This window comes from Neodiprion fabricii, chromosome 5 (assembly GCF_021155785.1).
Source record: "Neodiprion fabricii isolate iyNeoFabr1 chromosome 5, iyNeoFabr1.1, whole genome shotgun sequence".
In the NCBI taxonomy this organism is placed as follows: Eukaryota; Metazoa; Arthropoda; class Insecta; order Hymenoptera; family Diprionidae; genus Neodiprion; species Neodiprion fabricii.
The window spans coordinates 26,949,549-26,964,485 of record NC_060243.1 but is presented as its reverse complement, the minus strand read 5'-3'; the positions used below and the strand labels follow the sequence as shown (position 1 = coordinate 26,964,485).

At 35.2% G+C, this 14,937-nt stretch overlaps 2 protein-coding genes and 1 long non-coding RNA gene across 13 annotated transcripts; 1 reads left to right on the top strand and 2 right to left on the bottom strand.

Moving 5' to 3' along the window:
- Positions 1 to 101: 101 nt before the first annotated feature.
- On the bottom strand, positions 102 to 5,323 carry LOC124182995 (organic cation transporter protein-like). 5 transcript variants are annotated; one of them, XM_046570897.1, is made up of 10 exons: positions 5,010 to 5,191; positions 4,585 to 4,641; positions 3,921 to 4,269; positions 3,596 to 3,763; positions 2,778 to 3,036; positions 2,560 to 2,687; positions 2,182 to 2,453; positions 1,875 to 2,104; positions 1,540 to 1,739; positions 102 to 468 (listed from the first exon to the last, which is right to left on the bottom strand). In XM_046570897.1, exons 3-10 carry the CDS (start codon positions 4,242 to 4,244, stop codon positions 250 to 252), a joined length of 1,800 nt encoding a protein of 599 aa, XP_046426853.1. In that variant the 5' UTR covers positions 4,245 to 4,269; positions 4,585 to 4,641; positions 5,010 to 5,191; the 3' UTR covers positions 102 to 249. The 5 variants fall into 5 exon arrangements, with proteins under 5 accessions (XP_046426853.1, XP_046426850.1, XP_046426851.1 ...); XM_046570894.1 differs by lacking the exons at positions 4,585 to 4,641; positions 5,010 to 5,191 and adding an exon at positions 5,203 to 5,323; XM_046570895.1 differs by lacking the exons at positions 4,585 to 4,641; positions 5,010 to 5,191 and adding an exon at positions 5,203 to 5,278 and having other exon boundaries at positions 3,921 to 4,276.
- A 3,284-nt stretch (positions 5,324 to 8,607) lies between these two features.
- On the top strand, positions 8,608 to 12,047 carry LOC124183000. Of its 7 annotated transcripts, none has more exons than XM_046570913.1 (5): positions 8,608 to 9,687; positions 9,848 to 9,972; positions 10,299 to 10,722; positions 10,793 to 10,875; positions 11,045 to 12,047. In XM_046570913.1, the coding sequence occupies exons 2-5, from the start codon at positions 9,968 to 9,970 to the stop codon at positions 11,118 to 11,120; spliced, it is 588 nt and encodes a 195-aa protein (XP_046426869.1). In that variant the 5' UTR covers positions 8,608 to 9,687; positions 9,848 to 9,967; the 3' UTR covers positions 11,121 to 12,047. The 7 variants fall into 7 exon arrangements, 4 of the variants coding, with proteins under 4 accessions (XP_046426869.1, XP_046426868.1, XP_046426867.1 ...); XM_046570912.1 differs by having other exon boundaries at positions 10,233 to 10,722; positions 11,045 to 12,046; XM_046570911.1 differs by having other exon boundaries at positions 10,162 to 10,722; positions 11,323 to 12,045.
- LOC124183002 lies at positions 11,300 to 12,170 on the bottom strand. The gene is made up of 2 exons (XR_006870908.1): positions 12,114 to 12,170; positions 11,300 to 11,391 (listed from the first exon to the last, which is right to left on the bottom strand). It is a non-coding gene; the product is annotated as an uncharacterized LOC124183002 (long non-coding RNA).
- Positions 12,171 to 14,937: the final 2,767 nt, after the last annotated feature.

Here is a 14,937-nt window from a genome sequence, read left to right as displayed (position 1 = left end):
CTCTCGCGATTATTTTCAAACCAATCGTCAACTCGAATTATAGTGTAAAATACGTAGACAGAAATTCAACTTCAAAGATGTTTTATTTGACTTTGTGCGGATGTTAGTTTTTTTATTTTTTTTTTTTGTACACGTATTTTCTCCTCTTAATCCGGTCTCAGAAAAGAAACAATCAGGATGAATTATTTTGAATTATTTTTATTTATACAGGTACGTTTTGCTACGCTGCATCCAATGTGGTGCTGCTACTTATTGCTCGTCCCGATTTTCATCTCGGCCACGACGACTCGTCCTACCGCCGCAGCAAGCAAAATCGCAGGGTCTATCCTCCTCGCCAAATACCTCGCCGTCGTTTAATGTTGCCGGAAGTGTTCGTCCCAGGGTTTCCGGCAATAAAAGAGTGAGCGATGCACAGATGAAACACAGCAGCCCGAGAAGAAGATCAGGCAGCGGTTGCCAAAACCTAGACTGCGAGATTTACATAACAAGAAAACAATTTACTATTAATAACTGACAAAATTTTTGAGAAAACGAAGTTTGAAATGATGCTCATACTATTTTTATATCCCATATTATAATTCCGATTTTTTCGTACGTGGACGTAGATATTGTAACTTTTAGGGATGTTCGGTTTCTGACTCGATCTTCCGGAGAATCGATCTTTTCACATGATATCAAAAGATCGATTTGAATCAATCCAAAGATCGTTTTTCTACGGAAGATCGAACATCCCTAGCAACTTTATCCATGCGGAAATGCGATTTCGCTTCTCAAGGTCGAGTTCAAGGCCGGCCTTGGCATAATTTGCCATTGACATTTGACATTGACTGGCTGCCAAAACTGTTCGACGTATCGCTAATTGACACTTCCGATTGTGCAATACTGACATTATAGGTGGGATGCGCATGTCTTGTCGTCATCGTTGTCGCGTGCACAACGAAGCTATAATTAAACGATGGTGATGCAAAATTATCCGAGCTAAGAATACACGCATAGGTATATGGCGCGTGTTTACCAAACGCAATCGAAACGCGACACGACGAAGCGCGCCATCAGGAAAAGCGCCTAATCACAGGTGACCCGACATACATTCCCGCAAATACAGTTGCAGATATTACTTTGACTCTTCTCGGGTGAAAATTTCTACCACTACGAATTTTTCTAGAAATTGGCACATTGCGTATTATTTCGTACAAAGTTGTAAATATGCAGGGTTTTTCGTAAAGAATTGTTAATTTTCGTTAAAAATTGTAGTAGCTTATAGATTTTTTACTGAAAAAATACTAATTTTCATGAAAATCTACAAGTTCCTAGAAAAAACTATGCATACAATTAACAATTTTGTAAGAAATGAATTTTTTGTACAAAATTGTACGAAATATCCCAAATTCTTTAAAAATTCGTAGTAAATCGTAGAAATCATTTTCAACCAGGGTTGCCTTTTGAAGCGAGAATCCGATGCGTATGTTGATAATTACGATGACGATACCTAGACCGTCTTATCGGTAGTAAAGAAATAGACGTTATTAATATACGAACCAGATATAAGAGAAGTGGACTAAGGAAGCTGGCGGCGTATCCAACAACATGAATCAGGGCTACTCCTCGTCCTCTTATCACTGTAGGTATTAATTCGGCAGCATATTGGGACCCGGAGTTGAAAGCAATAACAACGCAAAGTCTAGCAGTCACTGATAGACCAATACTCATGTGGACCATCAGATCTGTGGATAGTATCTCTAACGCAGATAAAGAAGAAACGGTTGATAAGTTTTTAGGTAAATTTTCGTTGCGATGATAATTTTTTCGTAAAAGTGTACGGTATTTGCATATTTCTGATTAAATTTTAGAAAGCAGATATTTTAGGTGGTTACCTGCATCTTTCAGGAACGCATGCATCAAACCGCTGCTAGACGTTAGAAATGCCGAGAGCAAAACAGCAATGAAGAAAAGTCCCTTCCGCCCTATTTTGTCCTGCAATGTCAGGATTACCAAACAGGCTGGAAACACGGTGAGAGAACCGAGGGAAAATATCTCGAACGGTGAGGTGCCACTTATGTTCACGTTTCGTGATATGGCGTCGTAACAAAGTGTCAAAGTCATCCTGTAAGCGCAATGTTAGCGGAAGAGAAAAGCAGTAACGACGGATAAAAAAGGAAACGGTAAGGAAGACTTGCTCACGTTTTGAACACCAGAATGGACATTTTTCGTCTTAGGTTCGGAGTTTTAAAAAGCTCGTACAAGCTCGTCTGAGGTGGTTTTCCCCCGTCCTTGTGGACCGCTTGAAACCGTGCGACGACCTCGTCAGGAATAACCTTGCCATTAATTTTGGCGATCCTTAGAAAGCCCTCGAGTGCTTTGTCAGCTCGTCCTTTGGTCAGAAGCCAGGAGGCGCTTTCGGGCAGGATGAAGTAGTAAAAGGGAACCAGTACCATCGGGACCGAGACGCTCATCTCCATCGTTGTGAATAATATTTCAAAGAAACGATAGAATAGGAAATGAAGGTGAATCAAGCGGCGAAATATGGCGAGTCACTCGTGTTCGGGTGAAAGAACTCACCAAGAATTTTCTCCACGTTTCAAGGCCAACCGCCAGCCAAGGTACGACGCTACATCCGAGACAGTAAAACACACCGATGCAAATGTTCAATCCAAAGGTCCGCATGCTGGGCCTGATGTACTCCATGACTGAATGTCAAATGGCGATAGAAACAGAGAGAAATTATATGACGGAGGATACCTTTTCAAAAAAGGTGCTACTACCCTCAAGCTACTTGCCGATTATATACATCATAACGAAATTCGTGTCGGTTGCGAGTCCAGCGATGAACCTTGAAACGGCAAAGAGCTCCAGGCCGCTTGATAATATGGTCATCGTATTGCCGAGTATCGCAAAAAGGAAGGCGGCAATCAGGGCCTTCACTCGGCCCCATTTGTCCGCCGCAATGCCCATCATAAATGTCCCACCTACAGCCCCAACGAAGTACATCGACTGACCCAACGCCGCTTTCCAAGCATCTTTGCAGACCCAGTCTAGCTACGAGAAATTAGTGTGGCTGGAATTTCAGGAATATTACCTACAGGATATCGTTCTTTATAATTCGTTAATTTCGCTGGTACATCGAAGTCCAATATTAATTTGGAACGGTTTGAATATTCGAGAAGTGTGTAGCTCTGAATATTCTCTACTTCATTTTCTGCTCTACCAATTTCGTTCTCCCTCTAAACGTTTGTTTTTTAACCCTAGTCATTTACACCTATGGAAACGTCCATATTACTCACACGTGGTTACCCAGACCTCGAGACAATTTTGGAACATTATTATCGTACACAACATTACGTTATGCACAGTTACGACTTGAACAAAATTCTGAGAGAAAATTTAACAATTCCGAAACAGACGCCAATCTCAGTTATAGCAAAAAACGATTAAGAATTTGGATGAAATTCTTCAAGCGATAAAAGTAAAACAATAAGCAATACATACATGGGGCATCTGATACCCCAACGTTTTTTCAATCATTCTTCATTTTACTTACACAACTGGACCCCATGTCAGTGACTAATGTTAGTACCAGAACCGTAGCTGAACTCACCTCGGTGACGATGCTTTCGTATCCGAAATGTCTGTCGTAGTCAAAGGCCGTGCACTCCTCGAGTTTCCAGACAGATTTTTCTACGGTCTCTTCCTCGGTGATGATTTCCGTCATGTCTAAGTAATACCCTTTGCATTTGTCACCGTTCTTCGGTCGTATTTTCAGAACCTGTGCACGGACACACCGACAATTAATCGCAAATTGTTCGCAACGAAAAACAAAAAACAAACAAAAAAAAAAACCTACAAATCCTACGAGTAAAAGAAAAGGAATTTGTCCACTCGGTACCCCAAGTCGGTTTATACGTCACCTAAGTTCCACCTACATCTGCTAATTGTAGTCCCTGCGTGACGTTGAGAATATCGGTTAAATTACTGTCCCCGTTTATCGAATCGCACCGTAAATCGGCGGGTTGTATCGTGATAAATGTCTGGGCGAAGTAGTGAAAAGCCGAGAGAACGTTCACCAGACTAAAGAGCACCATCAGGAGTATTTGGTACCTCCCAAAATCCCCAGCGTGCGCCAGCATGCTGCACACATCGACGTCCGGTTGGATCTCACCTTTCCGATCCGACACTTTGACATCCTTCAGGATCGTTTCTCCCAGAGTCGCGTCTCCTTCGTCTTCGTTTCCTTCGCAATTTACCATCCTGGTAACAATTCAGCTCCTGACACTGCCACCGAAAATTATAAAAGACCGAACGAATAGTAGGTTGAGAAACGACGTTACGAGTGATCGTTGGCTCGTGGTCAAGATCGACAGCGAAATTCACCGTGGTTTGTAATATACTTCCAGCACCCGATGCAAGCAATTGATCACTGATTAAAGACCTGATTAGTTAACGATAAATATTAACAACCGTACCATTGTGCTCTGTATTGGCCGTTTGTCGGTAGTGTTCGTACGTTCGTTCATCGTCAAGATTGAAGGTCGAAAAGCCTAACAATAACTTCACTTTGGTGTTTAAAATTAAACGAATTGTACGTACGGCGAGTGCATATACGCAATTTTGCGCTGGTCATCCAAGAATTCGCTGAGTTGGTTTCTTGGATTACAAATATCGGAACATTTGTCATTTGAGTGCGAAATCGCAGAACCTTTTTCTTTTTATTCATCAATGATACAAAATAAGTCTTTTTGAAAATGTGACATTTTTTTTTTTTAAATAACTATTCGACTCTTTTACGTACGTACTGGGAAGACACAGAATAGCCTTTGTAATCTCATTATTGTAACAACAAATTGGTACGTCAAAAAATGATAAACGGAAATTTGACAACCGATCCCACAGATTTTGTGCCCAAGTTTTTGACTCCGATTACTTTGGCATACCTAATTATATGCATAATATATCTTGTGATCAATAATGAACAATTCGTCGAGTGATAACAAGATTAATAGATTGAAACTTACAGATTACCAGTGAACTGCGTTTTAAGCTAGATTTTACCGGGAAGTGTTTGTTATATGAAAATAATGAAGTTTTCGTGCGAAAATAATGCAAATGTTTCCGAGTTCTATCACAAGTAAGATAATTAAACTCTAAAGTCGCTGAATGAACTTGAAGAAAAAATTGTTTATTCCTACGCGCTGTATAAATACGTACTGCAAGCGAATATTTTGTTGCGATCATACGTGGTCGAATAAGCTTCACTCTGCAATAATAATCTTCTGTAGATACGATGGTTGACTGTAAATAACACGGATACAGAGATAGTCGAAGGCACATCCAACCATTACTTCTTTGTTACGTAAAAGTTCGTCAAATTACTCACGAGGCTCTCGAACGATGCACATACTCAATCGTAGGTAGATCTAGATGATGTGTCATTTGAAATAATCGTCTTGTGAAAATCTTTCCAAAAGAATTAGTCCTGTTTTATTTTTTCAAATAGAACATTTGGTTTTTATAACAAAGTACTTATAAGAGGAGAAAAAAAAAAGAAATCCACGAAATTCGCAACGTTCGTTTTATGTAAGTCGTTGTAATATGTTAAATACAAACATGTAAAAATTTTCTTAACCATCAGTTATTGCATACGTGTAAAAGTATTTCAATTATCTGGGCAAGAAACAAACATATTAATTACTTTCAAACAGGGATACGTTATTTCATTTCAACATTTTTTATCGTACTATCCACAAGTTACAATCGATTAATCTACTTACATAGTTAAATTTTCTTCTCAATTATTTAAAAACCATTCGAAAATTGTTTATTTCGCTTTGACATTTAAATTACTCGTATAATAAGGACGTACGTAAAATATTTGAATATGAAAAATATAAGGCTAGACAAAACTATATCATTACACTAATTCTCTAAACTACAATTCGATTTTATTACACTATTACACTTGGACTCTTAAAGAATACGATATTACGTTCCAATTTACATTTCGCGAGTGGACGTGGTTGTATGTATCGTATTGACGAATAGAATGGTTATTCGTACGCTAAATACTATAGTTATATCTCTTGGGCAACGCATCAAATACACCGAGAAATTAACATTATTAATAGTATATTGGTAATCAGTTTTTTCCTATCATTATACATTCCATATCATTCTATTTTGTAAACAATTCTTTCTTTAAAAACGTCATCAGAAATTCCGTTAATACTTTCATGTGTATAATCATAGCTTAACAATTACATTTAATATACTATTTAAATTGGAACAAAAAATCATCGTCCGTATAGTTGCATACGACACACTGAACTATTCAATTGTAGCCTAGCGCAATATCCTGCAAGGTAAATAATACACGTACCGCAAGTGTATATACATACCTATACAAGTATGAGCAATTAACACAATTGCATATACAACTTGAAAATTCGAAATCGAACCATGATATACCTATAAGTAAATCTTTGAATATTTATTAATTCAATTTATACAATTTTTCTTCCAAAAAGATAAAATTTAGGCGTGACGAAAGCATTTTCGGTTAAACAAATTCAAACACATTTACATGGGTATGTTGTTGCTTTAGTTTAAAAAAAAAAATGGTTAAAATATGTGAGTGAAAAACATAATAAAAAAAATCAATTATTCTAAGATTGGCTAACTTATGAGAAAAGTCTTTTGTCACGGAAATAAAAACTTACCAATTACCTATCCTTGAAAACCACATCGAGGTCACCGATGGTATTAGTGCAGTGATAATGGATTATATCTAAATTGGATGACATTTTTTAAGCTTATATCTTGTCGATGAGTGAATTATACATATATCGATGGCTCAGCGGAACAACATTGCATCGTAGAATTTTGTTGTACTTTAGATTTGATTTTAATTTCAAGTATATCGAGTTAAAATTCAGATTGTAACATTTCCTAAGGCTGCGCCGCAGCTGCGTACATGCGATTTGAAATTAAAATTATTGTTGCTGGTTCTTACAAAACGTGATTAAGTTCAGTCATGTGCCAAAAGATATTAAATATTTGAATCGCGCAATTGAGAATAACGATTAATTAATCATCATCAATGAGCAATTGACGAAAATAATCGAGCGTGTTAGATAACAAGTGTAGTAATTAATTATGCTCCACAAATGAGCCATCATGAGGGAAATAAAAGTTAAATCCTAATCGCATTTCCGTGTTGAGCAGTATCAATATTTCTTCAGTAGCGAAAACTCGGAAAAATTTTCGAATGACATTGTTATTAGAGATACGATCGTGTAGAACCAAATTTTGAGATCCAATGTTTTTGTGCTTACAATCAGCCACCGACGTATGTATTTTCATGTTTTTCATTCGGGCGGAGATGTGAAAAAAAAAAAATTGGTAATCATACTTCTGGTCTATACATAACCTATTTATAGTTATAAATTTATATTTATTTATTTGTGTGTGTGTGTGTGTGTGTGTGTGTGTGTGTGTGTGTGTGTGTAATATGTATATTATACATACTGACGAATAAGAATTCTCGACCTCGTATGTAATCTATTATAGAATCCTGGTGATCGGTCAACTAAGTAAACGTATTTTTAGTTAAGGTTTCGACCCGGATATGGGCCCTCCTCAGAACGATTTATTTTTCTCAACTGTCAAGAACAACAAAAAGATTTTTTATAAAATAAATAATAGTACTAGAAGTAATCAGACTTAAATATTGTAGATGTAATACTCTTAGAGCTATTATATATTATTGATTAGTAAGAACCTTTTGATTAATTGAAATAAGAATGTCTCTAAGTGTTATTTACCTTTTTTTTGAATTAAGTAAGTGGACTAAGATGTAGTCGAATTCACAATTACAATTGGTGGAGACAGTGTTCTTTTGAGTGACGGTAGTCAATGTCAATCTTCAAGTTATTTTACATGTGGGAGTTAATAGTTGGAAGTCATTAATTAAAAAGGTTAAAGAACTGTGTTTCTTCACAGTCAGTATGTCATTGTGTTAAATGGTTTTTAAAGAAGGTCTTTTTAGCAATAAAATTATTTCGCAAATGTCAAAGAAGTGGAGGTAGGCTCTTTATAATTAAGTTCCACATGTCTTACGAAAAATTATTGTTGGTTGAACCGATTGAGTCAACAGGTGAATAACGACTGATGGGAGAAAACAAATATAATCCAGAGTGAAGGTGAACCTATTATAAACAATTATACAGAAAAACAATAAATATTTTGTGAGAAAAGTTATGTAGAAAGGACTGTGTAATGGGGACAAAAAAATTTTTTTTGTATGTAGTTAAGGTTAAACAATATTTGTTGTGTGGGCGGAGATTAGAGGTTTGTAAATATTACTTAAATGTTCAACATCTTGTCTAAGATTAACGGAATTGGTGTGACCTACAATGTTGCACATTTCTAGTAATAGTCTTTTATAATAATTGTGTTCTTCACAAAGGATGTTTGTATTGTCGTAATTAAAAGTGTGTTGTTTATCGATACTATGTTTCGTTAGAGCCGTGTGCCGTTCTTCAATCTCATGTACATTGCGTTGATGTTCCCTGATTCTGGTGTTAAGGTGGCGGGCAGTTTGACCTATACATATAAACTTGGTTGCAATCATTGCAAGGTATTTTATACACAACATTGGATCGTTTGCCCATGGGGATCTTATCTTTTCCCGTATCAAAAACTAGTTGTAAATCTTTTGAATTTTTTCCAACAAACTTGACATTATGTTCGGCGAATAGACGGTTAACTGCGGGAGCAGAGTCAATATTATTGTCAGGTAAGTTGTTGATGTAGGTGCGTCTCTTATTAATATGTTGGTGTAATAGGTCATGAGGATAATCATTCCATCTTAGTATATTGTATATGAGCGACAGGTTTTTTTTCTGGAACTCTGTACCAGCAAGTTTGATGGCTCGGTCAACTAGGTTAATGATGGTGCCTATTTTGTAGGACATTGGATGGTGAGAATTAAAATTCAGATATCTTTGTGATCAGGTTTTTTTGTGGAACCAATTTGTTTTGATATTATTATTGTTGTGTATCAGCAATACATCTAAGAAATTGATGGCGTTATTTTCTTCTGTTTCGATAGTAAATTGTAATCGTGGATGATATCGGTTAAAAGTATTAAGAGTGTGATCTATTTTTCCTTTAGGAACAGCAGTAAGACAACACAACAAATATTGTTTAACCTTAACTGGATACAAAAAAATTTTTTGTCCCCATTACACAGTCCTTTCTACATAAATTTTTTTCACAAAATATTTGCTGTTTTTCCGTATAATTGTTTATATTTGGCTCACCTTCACTCTGGATCATATTTGTTTCTCCCATCAGTCGTTATTCACCTGTTGACCCAATCGGTTCAACTAACAATAATTTTTGGTTAGACATGTGGAACATAGTCATAAAGAGCCTACCTCCACTTCTTGGACACTTGCAAATTAATTTTACTGCTAAAAAGACCTTCTTTAAAAACCTTTTAACACAATGACATACTGACTGTGAAGAAACATAGTTCTTTAATCTTTTTAATTAATGACTTCCAACTATTAACTCCTACGTGTAAAATAACTAGAAGATTGACATTGACTGCCGTCATTCAAAGAACATTGTCTCCACCAATTGTAAATTGTGAATTCGACTACATCTTAGTCCACTTACTTATAAAAAAAGGTAATAACACTTTGGGCCATTCCTTTTTCAATTAAGTAAATTGTTCTTACTAACCAATAATATATAATAGCCCTAAGAGTATTACACCTACAATATTTATTGTCTGATTGTACTTCTAGTATTATTATTTTAAAAAGAATTTTTTTGTTGTTCTTGACAGTTGAATAAATAAATCGTTCTGAGGAGGGCCCATATCCGGGTCGAAACGTTAACTAAAAATACGTTTAATTAGTTGACCGATCACCAAGATTCTGTAATAGATGTGTCATTGCACCATACAATGAGGTAATACAGTATTATATACATAAATCAATGGCTAATGTAATTTGTTCATGAAAAAAAATTAGGAGAAAAGAAATAAACTGAATCTGACTGTTCGAAATACGTATCGGCAGTGGTAAAAAGTAATTTGTGATTAAGGTTGAAGAGATTATTGAAAATAGTAAGACTATTTCCTTTCTTTCTCTGTTTTAGTTTTGATGAAAAAACTAGAAATGAATGATGCTGTGTATTTTTTTTTTTTTTTTTTATTCAAATGGAACAAGTCTGTTGCTGCATTTTATGCAGTTCAGAAATTCAACGTTAAACTGCATTCTGTTCACGATATCCAGTACGAAACTTCATACCGTAAACCTAGGAACAGGAGCTTTGACTATGTATGACGCTACGCACGGCAATTACGTGACACAATGTACCCTCTCCTCTGAGATGGTAAAAGTGATATCACTCCTCTCTGTTCCGGGGGTTGCCAATATTATGATTGGTTTGTTGGATAAAAAATTATTCTCCGTCACCTGGAAACTTGACGAAATCACAGGCTATCCTACATATAACGAATTTGCCAAACTTGCCGATGAAACGGTGACATATACTTGCGCAGCTTTGACTCAAGATGGCCGGTACGTCATCACTGCGGACACTGGCTGCTCTGTTACTATTCACAGTCTTCGAAACGGGTATAAAACAATCAAAACGTACAAGAAATCTGTTACTAGCCTTGATACTCAGTGGCTAGAGAATGAACGCTGTCACATGGTGAGTGATTTTATTGCTCAGTACTCGATAGAATTTAGTTCCTTTATTATTTCTCCATTTATTTCAACAGATCTGTGCCGGCAGTCGTGATACACTTGTGCCAATGGTCCACAGGTGGAGATTTGACCCTACGGAGAATCCTGTTTCTCAAAGGTAAAGCATCCCCGTAGTACAAGAAATATGTTGAACTGAAACGTAAATGAAGAAAGATTGATGGCAATTTTTTATTTTTCTTTCAATTTTTCATTTTCTTTTTATAAATTTTGTTCATCGGTCTACAAATTAATTTATATAATAATGTAATAATATAATGTTTTTTGAGGACAAAAATCGAGTCGCTTATGCAACTAAAGGAGGTCAAATATTCTTGTTTGATTCTAAAAGATTTGAATGATTAAAAAAAATTATAGTAATCACACCGTTACCTCAGAAGCGGTGATTTTATACCAAGTATTATAAATCTGAGGAAATGGGATGCGACATTGTGAATTAAATACAATAAAGTTAATTTAAACCGATGCCCACCGTTGTTAACGGCAGTTGTCATCGATTGTTATGAACTGGTGAGATGTTTATACATTCCTCTTTGTTCAATAACAGCCATGTTCCTATCCTTGAAAACCACATCGAGGTCACCGATGGTATTAGTGCAGTGATAATGGGTTTTATCTAAATTAGATGACATTTTTTAAGCTTATATCTTGTCGATAAGTGAATTATACATATATCGATGGCTCAGCGGAACAACATTGCATCGTAGAATTTTATTGTACTTTAGATTTGATTTCAATTTTAAGTATATCGAGTTAAAATTCAGATTGTAACATTTCCTAAGGCTGCCCCGCAGCTGCGTGCATGCGATTTGAAATTAAAATTATTGTTGCTGGTTCTCACAAAACGTGATTAAGTTCAGTCATGTGCCAAAAGATATTAAATATTTGAATCGCGCAATTGAGAATAACGATTAATTAATCATCATCAATGAGCAATTGACGAAAATAATCGAGCGTGTTAGATAACAAGTGTAGTAATTAATTATGCTCCACAAATGAGCCATGATGAGGGAAATAAAAGTTAAATCCTAATCGCATTTCCGTGTTGAACAGTATCAATATTTCTTGAGTAGCGAAAAAGCGGAAAAAATTTCGAATGACATTGTTATTAGAGATACGATCGTATAGAACCAAATTTTGAGATACAATGTTTTTGTGCTTACAATCAGCCATCGATGTATGTATTTTCATGTGTTTCATTCGGGCGGCGATGTGAAAAAAAAAAAAAATTGATAATCGTACTTCTGGTCTATACATAATCTATTTAGAGTTGTAAATTTTTATTTATTTATTCATATATGTGTGTGTGTGTGTGTGTAATATGTATATTATACATACTGATGAATAAGAATTCTCGACCTCGTATGTAATCTATTATAGAATCCTGGTGATCGGTCAACTAAGTAAACGTATTTTTAGTTAACGTTTCGACCCGGATATGGGCCCTCCTCAGAACGATTTATTTTTCTCAACTGTCAAGAACAACAAAAAAATTTTTTATAAAATAAATAATAGTACTAGAAGTAATCAGACTTAAATATTGTAGATGTAATACTCTTAGAGCTATTATATATTATTGATTAGTAAGAACCTTTTGATTAATTGAAAAAAGAATGGCCCAAAGTGTTATTACCTTTTTTTATAAGTAAGTGGACTAAGATGTAGTCGAATTCACAATTTACAATTGGTGGAGACAATGTTCTTTGAATGACGGCAGTCAATGTCAATCTTCTAGTTATTTTACACGTAGGAGTTAATAGTTGGAAGTCATTAATTAAAAAGATTAAAGAACTATGTTTCTTCACAGTCAGTATGTCATTGTGTTAAAAGGTTTTTAAAGAAGGTCTTTTTAGCAGTAAAATTAATTTGCAAGTGTCCAAGAAGTGGAGGTAGGCTCTTTATGACTATGTTCCACATGTCTAACCAAAAATTATTGTTAGTTGAACCGATTGGGTCAACAGGTGAATAACGACTGATGGGAGAAACAAATATGATCCAGAGTGAAGGTGAGCCAAATATAAACAATTATACGGAAAAACAGCAAATATTTTGTGAAAAAAATTTATGTAGAAAGGACTGTGTAATGGGGACAAAAAATTTTTTTGTATCCAGTTAAGGTTAAACAATATTTGTTGTGTTGTCTTACTGCTGTTCCTAAAGGAAAAATAGATCACACTCTTAATACTTTTAACCGATATCATCCACGATTACAATTTACTATCGAAACAGAAGAAAATAACGCCATCAATTTCTTAGATGTATTGCTGATACACAACAATAATAATATCAAAACAAATTGGTTCCACAAAAAAACCTGATCACAAAGATATCTGAATTTTAATTCTCACCATCCAATGTCCTACAAAATAGGCACCATCATTAACCTAGTTGACCGAGCCATCAAACTTGCTGGTACAGAGTTCCAGAAAAAAAACCTGTCGCTCATATACAATATACTAAGATGGAATGATTATCCTCATGACCTATTACACCAACATATTAATAAGAGACGCACCTACATCAACAACTTACCTGACAATAATATTGACTCTGCTCCCGCAGTTAACCGTCTATTCGCCGAACATAATGTCAAGTTTGTTGGAAAAAATTCAAAAGATTTACAACTAGTTTTTGATACGGGAAAAGATAAGATCCCCATGGGCAAACGATCCAATGTTGTGTATAAAATACCTTGCAATGATTGCAACCAAGTTTATATGTATAGGTCAAACTGCCCGCCACCTTAACACCAGAATCAGGGAACATCAACGCAATGTACATGAGATTGAAGAACGGCACACGGCTCTAACGAAACATAGTATCGATAAACAACACACTTTTAATTACGACAATACAAACATCCTTTGTGAAGAACACAATTATTATAAAAGACTATTACTAGAAATGTGCAACATTGTAGGTCACACCAATTCCGTTAATCTTAGACAAGATGTTGAACATTTAAGTAATATTTACAAACCTCTAATCTCCGCCCACACAACAAATATTGTTTAACCTTAACTACATACAAAAAAAATTTTTTTGTCCCCATTACACAGTCCTTTCTACATAACTTTTCTCACAAAATATTTATTGTTTTTCTGTATAATTGTTTATAATAGGTTCACCTTCACTCTGGATTATATTTGTTTTCTCCCATCAGTCGTTATTCACCTGTTGACTCAATCGGTTCAACCAACAATAATTTTTCGTAAGACATGTGGAACTTAATTATAAAGAGCCTACCTCCACTTCTTTGACATTTGCGAAATAATTTTATTGCTAAAAAGACCTTCTTTAAAAACCATTTAACACAATGACATACTGACTGTGAAGAAACACAGTTCTTTAACCTTTTTAATTAATGACTTCCAACTATTAACTCCCACATGTAAAATAACTTGAAGATTGACATTGACTACCGTCACTCAAAAGAACACTGTCTCCACCAATTGTAATTGTGAATTCGACTACATCTTAGTCCACTTACTTAATTCAAAAAAAGGTAAATAACACTTAGAGACATTCTTATTTCAATTAATCAAAAGGTTCTTACTAATCAATAATATATAATAGCTCTAAGAGTATTACATCTACAATATTTAAGTCTGATTACTTCTAGTACTATTATTTATTGATTAATATTATTAGTTGAGAAAAATAAATCGTTCTGAGGAGGGCCCATATCCGGGTCGAAACGTCAACTAAAAATACGTTTACTTAGTTGACCGATCACCAGGATTCTATAATAGATTGCATACGAGGTCGAGAATTCTTATTCGTCAGTATGTATAATATACATATTACACACACACACACACACACACATAAATAAATAAATATAAATTTATAACTCTAAATAGGTTATGTATAGACCAGAAGTACGATTATCAATTTTTTTTTTTTTTTCACATCGCCGCCCGAATGAAACACATGAAAATACATACATCGATGGCTGATTGTAAGCACAAAAACATTGTATCTCAAAATTTGGTTCTATACGATCGTATCTCTAATAACAATGTCATTCGAAAATTTTTCCGCTTTTTCGCTACTGAAGAAATATTGATACTGTTCAACACGGAAATGCGATTAGGATTTAACTTTTATTTCCCTCATCATGGCTCATTTGTGGACCATAATTAATTACTACACTTGTTAT

Excerpts from the sequence above, each read along its gene's own strand:
- LOC124182995 (XM_046570894.1), bottom strand. The coding sequence starts at position 4,244 with ATGGTAAATTGCGAAGGAAACGAAGACGAAGGAGACGCGACTCTGGGA. Across the intron at positions 2,105-2,181 it reads TCCATTCTGGTGTTCAAAAC|GATGACTTTGACACTTTGTT; the intron begins GTGAGCAAGTCT and ends TTGCGCTTACAG. Across the intron at positions 1,740-1,874 it reads TGCGTTCCTGAAAGATGCAG|AGATACTATCCACAGATCTG; the intron begins GTAACCACCTAA and ends TATCTGCGTTAG.
- LOC124183000 (XM_046570910.1), top strand. The coding sequence starts at position 10,186 with ATGATGCTGTGTATTTTTTTTTTTTTTTTTTATTCAAATGGAACAAGT. Across the intron at positions 10,723-10,792 it reads AGAATGAACGCTGTCACATG|ATCTGTGCCGGCAGTCGTGA; the intron begins GTGAGTGATTTT and ends TTATTTCAACAG. Across the intron at positions 10,876-11,044 it reads GAGAATCCTGTTTCTCAAAG|GACAAAAATCGAGTCGCTTA; the intron begins GTAAAGCATCCC and ends ATGTTTTTTGAG.